The 20327-nt window shown below is 48.0% G+C and overlaps 1 protein-coding gene across 2 annotated transcripts in view; it reads left to right on the top strand.

Moving 5' to 3' along the window:
* The first annotated feature begins 1368 nt into the window (after nt 1-1368).
* RAB3IP (RAB3A interacting protein) overlaps nt 1369-20327 on the top strand; it is a 53992-nt gene continuing 35033 nt past the window's right edge. The window contains exon 1 of one of the 2 annotated variants that reach the window (XM_073327797.2): nt 1369-1495. In XM_073327797.2, coding sequence (XP_073183898.1) covers nt 1377-1495 — 119 coding nt within the window. In that variant the 5' untranslated portion in view covers nt 1369-1376. The remainder of the gene's footprint in view (nt 1496-20327) is intronic. The other variant, XM_073327796.2, reaches the window with a different exon arrangement.

The following is a 20327-nucleotide window of genomic DNA, read 5'->3' as shown; positions in this document are numbered from 1 at the left end:
ACTGCTCCCCCCCCCCAGCTTCCATTGGCCGGGAACTGCGGCCGATGGGAGCTGCAAGGGTGGTGTCTGTGGACGGGGCAGCACACACCGCGCAGAGCCACCTGGGAGCCGGAGGGTGGACATGCCGCTGCTTCCAGGAGCTGCTTGAGGTAAGTGCCATCCAGAGCCTGAACCCTTTGATCCCATCCCAGAGCACCCTCCTTCACCCCAAACCCCTCATCCCCAGCCCCACCCCTAAGCCTGCACCCCATCCTGATGCCCCAACCCCTTGCCCCAGCCCTCTGACCCACTCGGTCCCAGCCTGGAGCATTCTCCTATACCCCAAACCCCTCATCCCCCCAGCCCCACCCCAGAGCCCGCACCCCCAGCCAGAGTCCTCACCCCTTCCTGCACCCCAACCCCAATTTTGTGAGCATTCATGGACTGCCATACAATTTCCATACCCAGGTGTGGCCCTCGGGCCAAAAAGTTTGCCCACCCATGCTCTAGGGAGTCTGGGGTATGGCTGGTCTGATTCAGGTCTGAATGCTGCCATGTGGACGGCAGGCATGGGTGCTGGAAGGACTGCAAGAGTGGAAGGACCAAGCCCCCTCTCCCCAATTCTCCTGAAGCCCCAGCCACCATCTCCAGTCCTATCCTACCAGATCCCCTGCCTCTCCCAGAGCCCCAGCCTTCCCACCCTGTCCTACCCGACCAGAGCCCCTGCCCGCTTCTACCAGCCCCAACCTCCCAGAGCCCCTGCGCCCCCCCCCCACCTTGCTGACCAGCGCGAAGCCCTCAGGTCCTCGGCACCGAGAGGAGCAGTTTTGGTAGTGACACGGGAGGGCCCAGCTGCCAGCATGTGGCTCAGTGCAGAATGGGACCCAGGTGCCAAGTCACAGCGTGTGCGCGCTCCCTCTGAGCCAGATTTAAAGGGGGAGGGACAGACGACAACGGCCCTTTGGGTGCCAGAATCTTTGTAGTCGTGGGTGTGGGTGTGTGTGTGGGTGGGCGTGTGGGTGGGCGTGTGTGTGTGGGTGTGTGCGCGGCGGGGCAGAGTCAAAGTGGCAGAGGAATTCATAAATATCCCGCAGCGTGTGCATAGCTCTGCCGGAGCCCCAGGCAGAAAATGCTCAACGTAGGGTTAGAGATCAGTGTAGAGGCTCCACCCCAGGTCCCCTAACACGGTTCGGGTGACTCAGCCCCACTCGCCCTGGCCCTGCCTGGCAGACCAGCCAGACCCTGGGGCACCATCCTGCCATAACGTCGGCGGGGGCGGGGGAGGGGCGGCGCTACGACGGCGCTGTGGGCTGATCACCGCCCCGCGCACCCGGACCAGCCCCAGGGGGGCGTGTGTGGGAGGGGGAGGAGCAGAGGGAAACGGGGACTCTGCGCGCATGCGCCCTCCGCCCGGACTCGGCGGAGCCCCGCCCCGCGCCAGCCGCTCGCTGTGGGGAAGCTGCGGCGCTGAGGAGCCTCTCGCGGCGCCTGCGAACGGCCTGGCGGGGCTCGGCAGGTAAGAGGCGGGGGTGGCTGGTCCCTGTGGGCGGGCTCAGAGGAAACCGTCTCCCTTCCCCGCAGCCACCCACAGCCCCTCCCCCTTTGTCCCGCACAGACCCCCCCCCCCCCGGGCACCCAGCGTCCGCCATGCAACCCCTGCCTCCCGCACAGCCTCCCCGGCTCCCCCCTCCCGCACCCCCCAGACACCCGCCCTCGCCCGCACAGCTCCTCCCAGCCTCCACCTCCCGCACCCCCCAGACACCCCCCGTCGCCCGCACAGCCCCCCCAGCCCCCACCTCCCGCACCCCCCAGACACCCGCCCTCGCCCGCACAGCTCCCCCCAGCCTCCACCTCCCGCACCCCCCAGACACCCGCCCTCGCCCGCACAGCTCCCCCCAGCCTCCACCTCCCGCACCCCCAGACACCCCCCCGTCGCCCGCACAGCTCCCCCCAGCCCCACCTCCCGCACCCCCCAGACACCCCCCGTCGCCCGCACAGCTCCCCCCAGCCTCCACCTCCCGCACCCCCCAGACACCCCCCGTCGCCCGCACAGCTCCCCCCAGCCTCCACCACCCGCACCCCCCAGACACCCCCCGTCGCCCGCACAGCCCCCCCAGCCCCCACCTCCCGCACCCCCCAGACACCCCCCGTCGCCCGCACAGCTCCCCCCAGCCTCCACCACCCGCACCCCCAGACACCCCCCGTCGCCCGCACAGCTCCCCCCAGCCTCCACCTCCCGCACCCCCCAGACACCCCCCGTCGCCCGCACAGCCCCCCCAGCCCCCACCTCCCGCACCCCCCAGACACCCCCCGTCGCCCGCACAGCTCCCCCCAGCCTCCACCTCCCGCACCCCCAGACACCCCCCGTCGCCCGCACAGCTCCCCCCAGCCCCACCTCCCGCACCCCCCAGACACCCCCCGTCGCCCGCACAGCTCCCCCCAGCCTCCACCTCCCGCACCCCCAGACACCCCCCGTCGCCCGCACAGCTCCCCCCAGCCCCACCTCCCGCACCCCCCAGACACCCCCCGTCGCCCGCACAGCTCCCCCCAGCCCCACCTCCCGCACCCCCCAGACACCCCCCGTCGCCCGCACAGCTCCCCCCAGCCCCACCTCCCGCACCCCCCAGACACCCCCCGTCGCCCGCACAGCTCCCCCCAGCCTCCACCTCCCGCACCCCCAGACACCTGCCCTCGCCTGCACAGCTCCCCCCAGTTTCCATCTCCCGCACCCTCCAGACACCTCCCATCACCCGCAAAGCCCCCCCACCTCCCGCACCCCCAGACACCTGCCCTCGCCTGCACAGCTCCCCCCAGTCTCCATCTCCCGCACCCTCCAGACACCTCCCATCACCCGCAAAGCCCCCCCACCTCCCGCACCCCCCAGACACCCGCCCTCTCCCGCACAGTTCCCCCCAGCCCCCACCTCCCGCACCCCCCGGACACCCGCCCTCGCCCGCACAGCTCCTCCCAGTCTCCACCTCCCGCACCCTCCAGACACCTCCCATCACCCGCAAAGCCCCCCCACCTCCCGCACCCCCAGACACCTGCCCTCGCCTGCACAGCTCCCCCCAGTCTCCATCTCCCGCACCCTCCAGACACCTCCCATCACCCGCAAAGCCCCCCCACCTCCCGCACCCCCCAGACACCCGCCCTCTCCCGCACAGTTCCCCCCAGCCCCCACCTCCCGCACCCCCCGGACACCCGCCCTCGCCCGCACAGCTCCTCCCAGTCTCCACCTCCCGCACCCTCCAGACACCTCCCATCACCCGCAAAGCCCCCCCAACTCCCACCTCCCGCACCCCCCAGGCATCCGCCCTTGCCCACACAGCCCTCCCCCGAGCACCCACCTTCTGCAGCCCCAGACACCCACTCTTGTTCGCACAGTCCCCCCTCCAGGCGCCCTGACCCCCTGCATCCTCCAGATATTCCTCACCCACCATCCCCCAAGATACCCAACTCAGAGGCAACTCAGCCTCTGCACCTATACAGAGCCCCTGCATGTAGAGAGAACTAAGGGGCTGTACTGAGTGCCCTGTCTTCCTCCTGACAGTACCCATGACTTCTCCCCCAGCAGCATATGTGTGTTGAACCCAAGCCTCCTTTCTGAGACCCCACTTAGGCTCCTATACCTTATTCTCTCCCTATGACCCAAACAGACCCTTTCTGTTTCCTCTTCTTTAAGCAACCCTTGCAGACTCAGCACTCACATGATACCAGCAACAACAGAGGCCTCTTTCTGCCCATGAACATTGACTGCTTCTATACAGAAATCCGCAGTTCATACAAATACCTTTTCACCCCCCTCAGTGGGAATGTTTCATTTATGCCTTTATTGTGCCATCAGTTATTCAGCAGAATTTCCTACTGGAAATCTGTGGGAAAGTCTGCCTTAATACTGATTGCATGATATAGCCGATAGGTCAGGTCTTGCAATGAAATTGTTTTGTGTGTGTATGTGTTTGGGGTGGGGAGGGATAGCTATTCTCTAAATAAACATATTATTTGCCTCTTTGCATCCCTCTTTGGTGTCCTCTGGGACTTTGCTGACAACTTAGTTGATGAGTAAAGAGATATTGTCAACTGGAAATCCAGTTTAAAAAAAAAAAAAAGTTTCAGGTACCACCCCCGAAACTGTCTTACACACCTGTTGTATAAAAGATTAAACAAACAGGGAAAACTCAATCTGACTGCAGAAAGAACTGTCAAATGCACAAAGTAAATAACCAGAAAAAATGAATGTTTTTCTCTAATATTAAAGTAATCATGCTACAATTAGCATGAAACCAACCAGCCAGTTTTTAAGTCAATGGTTTTTAAGTCGTTTTAAGTCCTTTAAATTCCTGCATGTTGTTTCACATTCCAGCAGAACAACAAAATCAAGACATTGGGGAAAAATGAGTGAAATTAGAGGCTTAATTTTTGTTGTTTTAAAGGTTGATGAGATATGCATATAGTAGTAGTTCTGCTGAAAATGTTCTCAAGCATTAATTTCCTCAACTACATCTGGCATTAAAGCCAAGATAGAAAGAGAGACGCTGTTATAAAAAGTGAAAATCAGGCTTGTTACTGTTCAATTTGATAGTGAAACTTTGTCCTTGAAATTCTGGTCTGAAGCAGCTCCCGGCTTAAAGTGACAATCTTGAAGTATTTAAAAAAGTGCATATCTGCTTTCTTGATATTTTCATTTTGTGTTGTGATAAAGGTTGTGGAGTTGTTTACAAAGTGTTTTTGTTTGCAGAAGAGAATAGTTGCATGTGATATAGAGGTTAATACCATGTCACTGTAAAATCCCAGCACTATTAAGTAGTGAGGATTTCAGTTAACCTCAATTTCGTAATGCAATTAAGTTGGAGCAAGAACAACAAGGCACAGATTTTGCTTGTAACTTTTGTGTAGCTGACCACTTGCAATCAAATATGACAGTAAATATTCTAAACACTTTTCTGATACTGTACTAGTTTCATAAGAATTATGACAGATATTCGTTGACAAACAAGCATCCTCCAAGGGGCAAAATCCTGAACAATTCTGTAGACCTAAAATACACAACTGCAATAATATTTTTCTCAGTTTCAAAGCGTTGTCATTTTGTTTAGTTCGCAGTTGGCACATTTTTGTTCACTTACCTTTGCTTTGTATTATTTGTTTACTCCAGTCACATGAATGTGTCTCTTTACACAGTCTTAAGGATAATGGCCTAAATGGCTAAACCAGCTCTAGAATTTGCAGTAACTGAGAAATTAATAATCAGCCTCTTTTTAGAAGCAGAAGTAAACTTTGTTGGTTTTTTTTTTTTTTAGAAGTTTGTATTGACAGATGTCATCTGCTCAGTTGTATCCATATTCCTTGACAAAGTGGGAGATGGGGAATATGGAGAAGAAACTGAAGCCTGATTAAGCATTAATATCCTGTTAATACTTTGTTGTATTTTATTACATGACACATACTAAAGTGTAGATGTTCTGAGTGTGGCCACATCATGCCTTACATGTTTTTGTCTCATTTAGCAAGGTTACGCTTCCATTGCACTAGGTTAATGTTACCTTGTGAGCAAAGTAGACTAAATAATTTACCATTGTCGTTATGCTTTTAATAAATAATGTGCGCACACCTTGTAGCTGACACCATAATACCCAGCATTCTTAAAATCTTGTTACAATATATTAAAGGGTATGTCTACACTGCCCATGTTACAGCATGACAGCGGCAGTGGTGTGATGTGGGCAGTGTAGGCTCGCTTTATGACCAGGGGTTAAAAAAAACCCACCCCGAACGAGCGGTGGTAGCTTTATTGCCAGAAGCGCAGCTCCTGGCAATAAAGCACTGTCTGTACCGGCGCTTTTCAGCGCTAAAACTTTTGTTGCTCACGGATGTGTATTTTCTCACCCCTGAACGACTAAAGTTTTAGTGCTTGAAAGTGGTAGTGTAGACACAGCCTAAAAGGGGAAACATTCGCAGTAGAACAGTTAGAATTGTCCTTTTCAATAAAATCGTCTATTTTGCATCCATGCAGAAGAAAGGTAATTGGTAGTCTTGCAGCCTGTATTCATTTTATTTAAAATTCAGTTTGTCATTTTAAAAGTCCAGTGAACTACTTTTATAGTTGTCTTAATGCTTATCACGACTGTCAAAGAAGCAACTTTTCTTTTTAGCTTTTATATTTTTTTATTTTGATTTCAAATTGCATGCTACCATAACATTAAAAAATATATTTAAAACTAACTCTATCACAATTTCAGTAAAACCGTAACTGAATAATTGAGTCATACTTCTGAAGTTCATATGTTAACCGTGTTTTCCATAAAAATAAGAAAAAGGAACAAGAAGAGAGGAAATCTTTCATTAAAATGTGTCTCTGCAAACAAAATATCTAAACATTGCAGTCATGCACTTTGGTTTTGTTGTTGGTTACAACATTTCTGCTGTTAAGACAGAGTTGAAGGGGCTGCTCCTCTTGAAGCAAAAATTCCACTGACTTCAGTAGCAGTGGCATCAGGTCTAAAATCTAGAAAGTAGTGTAAAGTTGAGAGGAGAAATATATTGCAGATCGGTCACATTACTTAAAATAGATGAGTGTTCACAGTAAAAATTGAGTCAGTTTAGAGAGAGTTTCTTAAATCTTGGGCAGCTATATATTAACTAAAAAAACAGAAAAATCAATTTGTCATAAAATTTCAGTTGATTATATCCAGCAAAGTACTGGCTTCCACTGTAACAAAAGATACAATAACCACCAAACTTTAATTTATGTGACAAAATATATATTTTAGGTTTCAGAAAAGCTTCATAAGCATATAGGTGTCTGACAGCCCTAGAATCTTGAATGTTACCTGTAACTATAGTATTTCAACTTTTCCAGATTCAAAAAGGATTTTTCAAGTTGTCCTTTTCACATCTTGTTTTTATTAAAATAATTCCATTAATAAGCTTTGTGAAATCTAGTATTTTAAACAAAATCTTGTTTTGAAGGGTAAAAAATACCCAGACAATTTCTTCTAAAGAATGTGAAATATTAAGTGTTCAGATGCACAACAGAGAAAAATACATTAAATGAATATGATTATACATGTACTGTGTGATACTTATAGGAGAAGAAATATCATTGCTTCCCCAAAATTGAAAGTACATTTTTTTCACTAGTCCTCAGAATAGTGTATTTTTTTTTCTAAAAGCTTCTGAGTGACCCATTCATTGGGCACTGTTACACAATCTTTCTCAAAGTAAAAATGAAGAATTTTGAATTTGGAAAACAGTTCCTCTCTAGCCTTTCCTCACACCCTACCCTCCCAAAATAATTTCTGGAAAATATTTTGCTACTTCTATCACATCACCTTTTCTAAAAGAACTGAGCGTAAAGGTACCCTCTTCAAAATTTTATTGAATTGCTTTGTCTCTAGAATATCTAGTAGCCAGGATGTTTTTGTATTACAAACAACTGGGAGATAAAATGTCTCAGTAAGAGATCTTGAAAGTCTGACTTTTTCCTAATCTGTTGCATCATGTGGTATTTAAGTAAGGATTTAAAATATAACTGCAATCCTTTTTAATTCCAGCAGCAGGACTATAAATATCTCATTGTTATATTATGGAGTAGCTGTAGCTAACAGATTGCATAGGGTGCTAATGTAATGGCAGTTGGGAACTGTAATTTGGGGTGGAGTGGGATGGATTGTTGGGAGATAAGGAAGTAGTGACCCAAACTGTGCTGGGACTTCTGCTACTGAATAATTCTTAACCATTAAAAAAAATCTAAAGAAATTCCCATGCAAAATCTTAAAATGGATTTGTACAGAGAGTTTAAGTTCTGTTGTAGGTAATAAAAAAGAAGTAATTAGAAAGCCAGGAAATTCAGAGCTAAGTTTAAACTTAGAACCCAAGCATTTTAAAATACAGTTAAGGTCACCTTTACAATCTTATCTCTGCCCCATAGTGACACCTTGAGAGGTAAAGAAATAAAATAAAATTAAACAGAGGCCTTGTCTGCATGTGAATTGCATAAATTTGACTTATATCCACTTTTAAACAGACTTAGGGTATGTCTACACTGGTAGAGTTACATCCTCGTCCAAGATTTCCTCCTCCTGGCTCAGTCCACTCTCGAATGGCACGCAAGCCACTGAAGTATCCACAGGGGCCTTCGCAGTGGAGGTGGGGTCGCCACCGAGTATCACGTCCAGCTCTTTGTAGAACTGGCAGGTCGTGGGCGCAGCACCGGAGTGGTGGTTTGCCTCCTGTGCCTTGTGGTAGGCGTTCTGCAGCTCCTTCACTTTGACCCTGCACTGCGGTGTGTCCCGGTCATGGCCCCTTTCTTGTGATGCATTGTGAAATCTGTTCCTAGGTATCATAATTCCTACGGCTAGAGTGCAGCTGGGACTGGACAGCCTCCTCTCCCCAAATGCTGATGAGGTCCAGCAGCTCGGCATTGCTCCAAGCGAGGGATCACCTGGCGTGTGGAGCAGGCGTGGTCACCTGGAAAGATGCGCTGAGACTACTGCATGCATCACCGAGCAAACTGGAAGGGGACTTTCAAGATTCTCAAGGAATTTAAGGGGCGGGGCTCACGGTTGGTCACCGGAGGGCAAGGCAGTAGAGTTCAAACCGATGACCAGAGTGGCAAGAACAGGCATTGTGGGACACCTTCTGGAGGCCAATTGCGGCGCTGTAGTCGACCAGGGTGACTACTCTGGCACTGAGGAGCTGTAGCCCCAGCGCAGAAAGCTTTACGCCTCTCATCGGGGTGGTTTTTTTACAGCGCTGCAACTGGGCAGTTCTGCAACTAAGTGGCTTGGCAGTGTGTACATCTTGGGAGTTACACTGCAGATAGCTGCTTTACTGCGCAGAAACTTGCCAGTGTAGACAAGGCCTTAAGTAAACCGTTGCAAATCCCTGTGTGGACACTATTACTTCAATTAAACCAAAGAAGAGAGTGCCTGGTTTAAACCAAAATGAGAATGTTCACGTGGGGGGTTTGTACTATTTTAACTAAAACCTATATAAGTTTTAAACTAATTAAAACATCTATATAAATTAAATTGATTCAACTTTCTCGTGTGGATAAGGTCTGAGACATTTTATTAACCTTTATGTTCTGGACAATTAACCAGTGATCACAAAATCTTGAAGACCTTAATTGTACAGTATGTGTACTTAATTAGGCCACCTTTATGACTATTCAGAGTCCACAGAAAAAGACAAATTCTTGATTAGCCCCTTCATAGTTATTCCCCCTTCAATTCTTTGTGATAGAGCATAAAAAGCATATTAATATTACTGATTATTCTAAATAGTGTTTCAAGCCTTCCTTCTTTAGCTTACTGAAAAGAGCATGCCTGTCTAATATAGAGCTAATTTCACGCATTTTGAAAACTAGTTTTAGTGCAGAATAAAAAACCCTCTGGCAGAAACAAGTTCTAACAAATTCTCTCTAAGACGTTATTACTTATGCAAAAGAAGAACTGTGTGGTGATAATTGTACAGTGCTTTTAAACATACACACTTGTTTGTTTTTTAAAATGCTAACTAGAGTTGACTTTCCCTCACCAAAATCATATTAAAATGGTATTTTTTCCTTCTCTCCTATATTTCTTTCTGTTAAATAGTAACAACACAGTGTATGGGTTTTGCTGTTCTGTAGGTGCTCCTGAGTGTTGCAGCTAGAATTTTTGAAATACATGGAATGAAGAGTGAGAGTTGTGGCTGTAGGTTTATAGGCAAGCTGTTAGTCAGGCAGATCACTTCTGACTGGCTGCAGGGGCTTGTGATGACAAACTTCTGAGGGATCTGAGCAAGGCTCCATAGTCAGTACTAGATAATTTAAAATAAAATGACTTTTTTGGGGTTCCAAATGAAGATATGGCATGGTTTAATTATTGTTTCGCATTGAACCATCAATCTTTTGGACACTTGCTGCGTTGACTCAGGCTAGCAGTTGAGCTGCTTCAAATTCATGTTGTTTATATCAAATATAAATAAGTTAAACATGCTGGCTTGTTTTGTCCTTTTTTCCCCATTGAGATAATTCACAATTTGACTTGCTGTTGGAAAACATTTATCAATTTATTAAACTGTCCTTCCTTGTTTTAGTGATGATCTAATAAAATAAGGTGTAGTGCAAAGTAAGAAAAATCCTTGTTTGAACTGTGCATATTCTAGATCTCTAAATTTGTGTGGGGATAGCATTGGGGGAAAAGAAGAGGGTTAACAGACAGGCACAGAAGTTTGGCTTATATTTTGACTTATATTTGCTTGTTAGGTGAAAGAATATGGGGTAAACTATTTGTAAATCTGAGACAGTGTGGCTGAGTGGAATAGATTTGGGCTTTATTTCTGTCTGTGTCCCGACTGACGCAAGCAACCTCTTAAGGTATGTCTACACTCCACTGTAAGCCCAGGGTTAGTGGGACTTGAGTCAGGTGACCCATGTTAGAAAGCCCCAAGTTTGAGTGTACACTGTTCCTTAACTTCACATTAAGACTTTTCTAACCCATGCTTGAACCTAGGGTTCTGGCATCCAGACTGCAGTGCACAGACCTGACTCGAAGTAATCATATCCCAGAGTGCCAAGCAGACTCCTGAAATGTGGCTACTCTAGCCCTAAAACTGTAGTACGCGGTGGGAAATCTTTACTCCCCTCCCTGCTTGTTACAGGAAGTTTGATCAGCCCGCCAAGCAGTCATTTTGGTCTGTGCACTCCCAGCTACTGGAGCCAGCAACATGGAGGGAGGCACCTTTTGATGAACTTCTTTTGCTTGTGCTTTCACTTCTGTGTCAGAAAACTGGCAGAGCATCCAGGAGGAGCAGGTGGACATTCGGCAGTGTTTTTTTTTTTTTTTTTTTGTCCCACCGAAGGTACCTGATGGATTTCCTGGTGGAGCTGCAGGAGGAGGAGGAGGAGTACTCTCACTAGCAGATGCTGTTCTGTATAATTGGCATAGCTGCTGATGCTCCCTACGTAGACTGGCACTTCTAGTGCAGGGCCACAAGCACAGACTGGTGGGATCACATCATTATGTGCAGCTGGGATGACCAGCAGTGTGTCCAGAACTTTTTCGTGAAGAAAGCCACGTTTCTGGAGATTTATGAGCAGCTTCCTCTGGTGTAAAGAGACACATCTGAGGTCACCCTGGCTGGTCCAGAAGCAGGTTGCTATAACTATCTGGAAGCTAAAAGAAAAGGAGTACTTGTGGCACCTTAGAGACTAACCAATTTATTTGAGCATGAGCTTTCGTGAGCTACAGCTCACTTCATCAGATAAGCTCATGCTCAAATAAATTGGTTAGTCTCTAAGGTGCCACAAGTACTCCTTTTCTTTTTGCGAATACAGACTAACACGGCTGTTCCTCTGAAACCTATCTGGAAGCTGGCTACCCCAGACTGCTACAGGTCCATTGCCAACCAGTTTGGGGTTGGAAAATCGACTGTGGGTAAAGTGGTGGCAGAGGAAACTGAGGCCATCAGGCATGTGGTTTACCCTAGGTGGCTGACATTGGATATTCTGGAAGTAATTGCTGGCTTTGAGAGAATGTGGTTTCTGATCTGTGCTGGGGCTATTGATGGGACTCATGTGCCCATAGTTTGCCCTCCTCAAGGAGCATGTTCAGCCTCAAAGGTTACTACTCCATTGTTATGCAGGCATTAGTGGACCACAGATGCAGATTTATGAATGTCAATTTGGGTTGTACAGGAAAAATTTACGATGCCAGAGTTCATCACTTGGGAATCTACATTCATGGACAGGCTAGGATGCTATTCACACCAAATTACATTGACATAAACGACATTACTGTCCCCAATGTTCTTCTGTATTCTGGGGGACCCATTGTACCCTCTTTTATCTTGGCTTATGAAACCATACCCTGATTTCAGAGGCCTTGGCCAAAAAAAAAAAAAAAAGGCTTAATTACACTCTCAGCAGGTGTAGAATAATTGTTGAATGTGCTTTTTGGCAGATTGAAATCTCATTGAAGGTATTTACAAACCCATTTGGATGCCAGTGTCATCAATGCTGTTTGAATTACTATGGCTTGCTGCGATCTTCACAACCTTTGTCAAATCTGAGGAGAGCCATTTCCCCCTGAACGGATATATGACAGTGAGGGGATACTGGATCAGTACCCTCAGCCAGAAAGTATATCTGCCACTGCGGGAGCTGGTTGTATCTGGGCAGCAGAAGTCAGGAATGCTTTGCATTCTCACTATATGGACTTGCATGGCCCTATGGAAGAGGGGGAATAGTACCTGTATGAATGTGCTAGTAGGACAAAACTGGCTCTCTTATTTTGGAGGGGTGGTATTTGGCAGGGGGGTTGGGCTTGTTTGCTATGCAGTGTAAGTCTGAATGACATGATGAACAATGAATTTGGTTGGAGTGGGCACAATGGCTGTACAGGTGGAGTTCATAGAAATGTGAATTGCTGTGAACCCTAAATAGAGGAATACCATTTGCTTACTAATGCATAATTGCTCCTGAACATGTTTTCACTTTTATTATTGCAAATCATGATTGTGTAATGGCAGTGACAAACTTTCTTGGCATCATAACATGCCTTATTTGTAAACATGTCTTAAAACAGTAAACCATTTCATCACGGAAATGCTTCCTCTTGGAACAGTCTGTGCAGTTACAAGGGGTCAGGGTTCGAGTTCCTGAAGAACAGCAGGCAGTATAGATTGAGGGTCCCGAAATAGGACAAGAAACAGAGGGTCATTGTCTAAAGTAGTTCAGTAGAGCAGGACAGAATTATTGTGAAATTTCCAGGACATAAAATGTAACAGTTCTAAAGTGAACCAACACATATTGTGAAGGGGATGCTTCAGTCCTCACACTGTCTCTGCACACAGCCTTGTTAATTGCCATTATAGAAGGGCAGAGACCATGGTAATTTTAGAATTATAACCTGTATTCTGTTACACGAAAATTTCATAACTAATTACCATTTGGAGTTGGGGGCGGGGAGGAGGGGCGTGTATAGTGCCCTTGCCGCCAAAGGCTTTCTCTTTCATTTCAGGCCTTTCATATTTTGGAAGACTTAACTGTTCTTGTGGTGCCCCACTGGCAGTGGGAGATGTTATTCCAAGCTGCTGGAGGGAAACTTGCAGTATATGCAGCTGGAGTATTCAAATGAATAGTAACTGAACAGCACATTTTAGTGGAGTGGGCTAGTCAGCTATATGGGGGGGCCTGAAAAATACACCCCTATCTGCAATGTGACTAACTATCTGGAGTTCCTGCTTCAAGAAAAGTTTGTAGCTATCAGCAGCCAGGATTGGGTCAGAATCCATGAGAGAATTAATATGAATTATCCTGTTGTTGCTGCATACAAGCTCATTGAAATCTGCAACTTTACTCCATCCCGCACCCAGCACAGTTCTGGGAAAAAACTGCCACCACACTCGTACTTTGGAGAAATGATTTTGTGAATTGCATGGATTACCTCTAACTGAAATGGACTAGATCTGGAAATAGAATACTGTTTCCCAAACGCATACACGCAGTTCACTAATTACAGGTGTCTGCATAGACCCAGGAGACGTGATGGCAGAGTGGCAAATTTCTAAATAATGAAAAGAAAACAAGAGTGACCCTAGCAAACCTCTGTGACTTAACAGTTAAAATAATCTTTACAGCTGTTTATGAATGTTTGAAATTCTAAGTCACTGTCTTGAACTCCACATGGTGGGAGGAAAGGGAAGAGGGAGAGGGGACGCCTAGGTGGTGTGATACAGTCGGCCACTAGTGGCCAAATGTTGGTAGCCAGGGCTTACCATTTTTGCTTCTCTCCCATTAGTGTAATAATAACCTTTTGAGTCATACACTTACCAGGCTCTGGAGTGGCTTCTGTCTCCACCGGATTCTCTCCAGGCTTGGCAGCCAGCTGTTCCTCATGGGGTGGAGTGGGGCGGGGCAGTGTCAAACAGCTCTTTTGAGTAGGGACTGAGAATTTGTTATTGGTCCTGATCCACTGTCTGCTCTGGAGTCACTTCATGCTCCTGACTGGGAGCCTGCTGCTGGCTCCCAGCAGTTCCCCAGGCTGGATTCAAGGGCCAATGGGGTACCATCCCGGCTGACCAGGTCATTATGAAGCACGGTTGGCTTCCTGCTGAATGCAGTGCCCGGGACCTGGTCAAAGACATCACAAAATGGGCATGTTGTTGGTGAGTTGCCTGAGGTGCAGTTATTGTCTCTGGTCTTCTGGCACTCACTCTTCAGCCTCTTTATATGCCCGCTGCACTGATCGCCTGTCCAGAAAATCTTGGAGAGCTGGCAGTTTTTACCTGTCTGCTGGTATGTGTGATGATAGTTCCTTCACATTAAAGTTTTTCATACTTGATGAAATGGGAGTCACGGAGCAAAGGGATTGACGTACAGAGGAACTGGCAGGATTGTTGCTCCCACTTTACTTCCTAGGCCATATTCTCCACTTGTCTGCTAGTTGGGCATGTAAAAGGCATGTCATTTCAGGCAATTGTTCTCCCTTTCAGTCATGCAGAGGACTTGCCTCCCTGCTTTTTCTTCTCATTGAAGAAATTGGGATGCAAAGGAGAAGTGGGGAGGCAGAGAATGAGAATGTGATTGTGGAAAGTTTAGATTGGCTTATTGAGGAAAGGGGGAACTGAACTGTGAAGTGGTGGGATGAGTAGGAGAAATTGAATTGACTCATCAGGGTGGGAGGCAGTGGCTTTGGGTATGTTGTGGACATTTTTCAACTGGTCTAGTAAGTTCCTTTGTATAGCTGCAGGGGCAGTTTTTTAGCCCTGGTCTACACTAGGACTTTAGGTCGAATTTAGCAGCATTAAATCGATGTAAACCTGCACCCGTCCACACGATGAAGCCCTTTATTTCGACTTAAAGGGCTCTTAAAATCGATTTCCTTACTCCACCCCTGAGAAGTGGATTAGCGCTTAAATCGGCCTTGCCGGCTCGAATTTGGGGTACTGTGGACACAATTCGACGGTATTGGCCTCCGGGAGCTATCCCAGAGTGCTCCATTATGACTGCTCTGGACAGCACTCTCAACTCAGATGCACTGGCCAGGTAGACAGGAAAAGAACCGCAAACTTTTGAATCTCATTTCCTGTTTGGCCAGCGTGGCAAGCTGCAGGTGACCATGCAGAGCTCATCAGCACAGGTGACCATGATGGAGTCCCAGAATCACAAAAGAGCTCCAGCATGGACCGAACGGGAGGTACGGGATCTGATCGCTGTTTGGGGAGAGGAATCCGTGCTATCAGAACTCCGTTCCAGTTTTCAAAATGCCAAAACCTTTGTCAAAATCTCCCAGGGCATGAAGGACAGAGGCCATAACAGGGACCTGAAGCAGTGCCGCGTGAAACTGAAGGAGCTGAGGCAAGCCTACCAGAAAACCAGAGAGGCGAACAGCCGCTCTGGGTCAGAGCCCCAAACATGCCGCTTCTATGATGAGCTGCATGCCATTTTAGGGGCTTCAGCCACCACTACCCCAGCCGTGTGGTTGACTCCTTCAATGGAGATGGAGGCAATACGAAGCAGGTTTTGGGGACGAAGAAGAAGATGATGATGATGATGATGATGAGGTTGTAAATAGCTCACAGCAAGCAAGCGGAGAAACCGGTTTTCCTGACAGCCAGGAACTGTTTCTCACCCTGGACCTGGAGCCAGTACCCCCCGAACCCACCCAAGGCTGCCTCCTGGACCCAGCAGACGGAGAAGGGACCTCCGGTGAGTGTACCTTTTAAAATACTATACATGGTTTAAAAGCAAGCATGTGAAAGGATTACTTTGCCCTGGCATTCGCGGTTCTCCTGGATGTACTCCCAAAGCCTTTGCAAAAGGTTTCTGGGGAGGGCAGCCTTATTGCGTCCTTCATGGTAGGACACTTTACCACTCAAGGCCAGTAACACGTACTCGGGAATCATTGTACAACAAAGCATTGCAGTGTATGTTTGCTGGCGTTCAAGCAACATCCGTTCTTTATCTCTCTGTGTTATCCTCAGGAGAGTGAGATATAATTCATGGTCACCTGGTTGAAATAGAGTGCTTTTCTTCAGGGGACACTGAGAGGAGCCCATTCCTGCTGGGCTGTTTGCCTGTGGCTAAACAGAAATGTTCCCCGCTGTTACCCACAGGGAGGGGGGAAGGTTGAGGGGGTAGCCACGCGGTGGGGGGAGGCAAAATGCGACCTTGTAACGAAAGCACATGTGCTATGTATGTAATGTGAACAGCAAGGTTTACCCTGAAAGAGTGTAGCCACTGTTTTATAAAATGTGTCTTTTTAAATACCGCTGTCCCTTTTTTTCTCCACCAGCTGCATGTGTTTCAATGATCACAGGATCTTCTCCTTCCCAGAGGCTAGTGAAGCTTAGAAAGAAAAAAAAAACGCACTCGCGATGAAATGTTCTCCGAGCTCATGCTGTCCTCCCACACTGACAGAGCACAGACAAATGCGTGGAGGCAAATAATGTCAGAGTGCAGGAAAGCACAAAATGACCGGGAGGAGAGGTGGCGGGCTGAAGAGAGTAAGTGGCGGGCTGAAGACAGGACTGAAGCTCAAATGTGGCAGCAGCGTGATGAGAGGAGGCAGGATTCAATGCTGAGGCTGCTGGAGGACCAAACCAGTATGCTCCAGTGTATGGTTGAGCTGCAGCAAAGGCAGCTGGAGCACAGACTGCCACTACAGCCCCTGTGTAACCAACTGCCCTCCTCCCCAAGTTCCATAGCCTCCACCCCCAGACACCCAAGAACTCGATGGGGGGGCCTCCGGCCAACCAGCCACTCCACCACAGAGGATTGCCCAAAAAAAAAGAAGGCGGTCATTCAATAAATTTTAAAGTTGTAAACTTGTAAAGTGCTGTGTGGCATTTTCCTTCCCTCCTCCACCAACCCTCCTGGGCTACCTTGGTAGTCATCCCCCTATTTGTGTGATGAATGAATAAAGAATGCATGAATGTGAAGCAACAATGACTTTATTGCCTCTGCAAGCGGTGATTGAAGGGAGGAGGGGAGGGTGGTTAGCTTACAGGGAAGTAGAGTGAACCAAGGGGCGGGGGGTTTCATCAAGGAGAAACAAACAGAACTTTCACACCGTAGCCTGGCCAGTCATGAAACTGGTTTTCAAAGCTTCTCTGATGCGTACCGCACCCTCCTGTGCTCTTCTAACCGCCCTGGTGTCTGGCTGCGCATAACCAGCAGCCAGGCGATTTGCCTCAACCTCCCACGCCGCCATAAACGTCTCCCCCTTACTCTCACAGATATTGTGGAGCACACAGCAAGCGGTAATAACAGTGGGAATATTGGTTTCGCTGAGGTCTAAGCGAGTCAGTAAACTGCGCCAGCACACCTTTAAACGTCCAAATGCACATTCTACCACCATTCTGCACTTGCTCAGCCTGTAGTTGAACAGCTCCTGACTACTGTCCAGGCTGCCTGTGTACGGCTTCATGAGCCATGGCATTAAGGGGTAGGCTGGGTCCCCAAGGATACATGTAGGCATTTCAACATCCCCAACAGTTATTTTCTGGTCTGGGAATAAAGTCCCTTCCTGTAGCTTTTGAAACAGACCAGAGTTCCTGAAGATGTGAGCGTCATGTACATTTCCCGGCCATCCCACGTTGATGTTGGTGAAACGTCCCTTGTGATCCACCAGAGCTTGCAGCACTATTGAATAGTACCCCTTGTGGTTTATGTACTCGGCGGCTTGGTGCTCCGGTGCCAAAATAGGGATATGGGTTCTGTCTATGGCCCCACCACAGTTAGGGAATCCCATTGCAGCAAAGCCATCCACTATGACCTGCACATTTCCCAGGGTCACTACCCTTGATATCAGCAGATCTTTGATTGAGTGGGCTACTTGCATCACAGCAGCCCCAACAGTAGATTTGCCCACTCCAAATTGATTCCCAACTGACCGGTAGCTGTCTGGCGTTGCAAGCTTCCACAGAGCTATTGCCACTCGCATCTCAACTGTGAGGGCTGCTCTCATCTTGGTATTCATGCGCCTCAGGGCAGGGAAAAGCAAGTCACAAAGTTCCATGAAAGTGCCCTTACGCATGCGAAAGTTTCGCAGCCACTGGGAATCGTCCCAGACCTGCAACACTATGCGGTCCCACCAGTCTGTGCTTGTTTCCTGAGCCCAGAATCGGCATTCCACAGCATGAACCTGCCCCATTAGCACCATGATGCATGCATTGGCAGGGCCCATGCTTTCAGAGAAATCTGTGTCCATGTCTTGATCACTCACATGACCGCGCTGACGTCGTCTCCTCGCCCGGTATCGCTTTGCCAGGTTCTGGTGCTGCATATACTGCTGGATAACGCGTGTGGTGTTTAATGTGCTCCTAATTGCCAAAGTGAGCTGAGCGGCCTCCATGCTTGCCTTGGTATGGCGTCCACACTGAAAAAAGGCGTGGAACGATTGTCTGCCTTTGCTCTGACGGAGGGAGGGGTGACTGACGACATGGCTTACAGGGTTGGCTTCAGAAAGCTAAAATCAACAAAGGGGGTGTCTTTACATCAAGGAGTATTTCAGGCAGGACTTCACGGAGGGTTCCAGTAAGAAATGGTGCACCTAAGTTATTGTTCTTATTGGAACAAGGAGGTTAGCCTGGCCTCTGATTGATACATGGCTAGATTTACCTCGCTGTACCTTCTCTGTGAGTGACTGCAGTGTGACCTAGAGGAATGAGTCCCCTAGACAGGGGAGGAGGCAAATGATTACAAAACAAATCTGGTCTATTTCTTGTTTTGATCCACTCCATCTATCTTTTACATCTTTGGCTGGCAGCAGACGGTGCAGAAGGACTGCATGCCATCCACATCTCATGGCTGCTCGGCAGAAGATGGTACAATATGACTGCTAGCCATCCTCATCTCTTGCCTGCCCAGCAGAAGATGGTACAGTACGGCTGCTAGCAATCCGTATCGCCTGCCTGCTCACCATAAGACGGTTCAATAGGACTGACTGCAGGACTAAAGAGAATGACCTGGTCAAGTCACTCCAAATTTAGTCCCTGCGCCCATGTGTGCCCAGGCGCTCCCAGCCGACGTGGCCAGGAGCACCTCGGACATGACGATGATGGGTACCAGTCGTACTGTACCGTCTGCTGCCACAAGGCAAGGGGTTGCTGCTACTGTGTAGCAATGCCGTACCGTGTCTGCCAGCACCCAGGAGACGTAGGGTGACGGTTACCTGAGCGGGCTCCATGCTTGCCGTGGTATGGCATCTGCACAGGTAACTCAGGAAAAAAGGCACGAAACGATTGTCTGCCCTTGCTTTCACGGAGGGAGGGAGGGAACGGGGGCCTGATGATATGTACCCAGAACCACCCGCGACAGTGTTTTAGCCCCATCAGGCATTGGGATCTCAACCCAGAATTCCAATGGGCAGCGGAGACTGCGGGAACTGTGGGATAGCTATCCACAGTGCAATGCTCCGGAAGTCGACTCTAGCCTCGGTACTGTGGAAGCACTTCGCCGAGTTAATGCACTTAGAGCATTTTCTGTGGGGACACACACACTCGAATATATAAAACCGATTTCTAAAAAACCGACTTCTATAAATTCGACCTTATTCCGTAGTGTAGACATACCCTTAGTCCCTATGTTTGAGCTTCTAAAATGTTTTAAAAAAAATCCACTTTCACTCTAGTGATTGCAGTAGAGGGAAGCTGAAAACATATTGTTGAAGTTTTAACTTTGAAGAAATGGTCTGTACTTTTATCAGCCTGCTCCCATCCATCTTTTCATTTGTTAATCTAACAGGCTTTATCCTCAAAAGTACATTAATGGAATATTTTATGATAGTTAAGCACAGGTGTAGAAAAAATAAGATTCTCTTGCCAAAGAAATTGTTTACATGGAAACTTAAAAATAAGCTGCTCATGTTTGTGGTTCAGTAGAGAAGCTGTAGATTTAGAGTTTACTCTGCTTACAAAAGAAACACTGTGCAACTGGAGGAGATACTACTGTTGTAGGTAGTTCTAAATAACACATTTCTACAGAAAACAGGAATGGAAGGAGGGTCCCTTTTAAGCCATACATGGTCCTTACTGTGCATTTTCTGGGATTTCCTGCAAAACATCTCTGTGAAATAGCAAGGGCATACTTAACACAGAAACAGCACAGTGAAGCCATTGTGTTGAGGTGCAGGCACATTTTTAGGGTTTTGGGGTGTGGTTTTTTTGTTTTTTTGTTTTTTTTTGGGAAACCTTACCTGGCAATGTATTTAAATAGCTAGTCGCATTAGGAAATAATTATCGATGTACATGTGTCCAGTCAAATACAATACTGGCAGTAGAAAACAGTTTGTTTTATTAAATGGACCAAAAAAGGGATGCAGTTACTAAATTACTGCAAATGCAAATTGCTGATCTCC

The sequence above is a fragment of the Lepidochelys kempii genome, chromosome 1 (genome assembly GCF_965140285.1).
Source record: "Lepidochelys kempii isolate rLepKem1 chromosome 1, rLepKem1.hap1, whole genome shotgun sequence".
NCBI lineage: Eukaryota > Metazoa > Chordata > Testudines > Cheloniidae > Lepidochelys > Lepidochelys kempii.
Note: the sequence above shows the minus strand (reverse complement) of the source record. Positions and strands in the feature narration are given on the sequence as shown.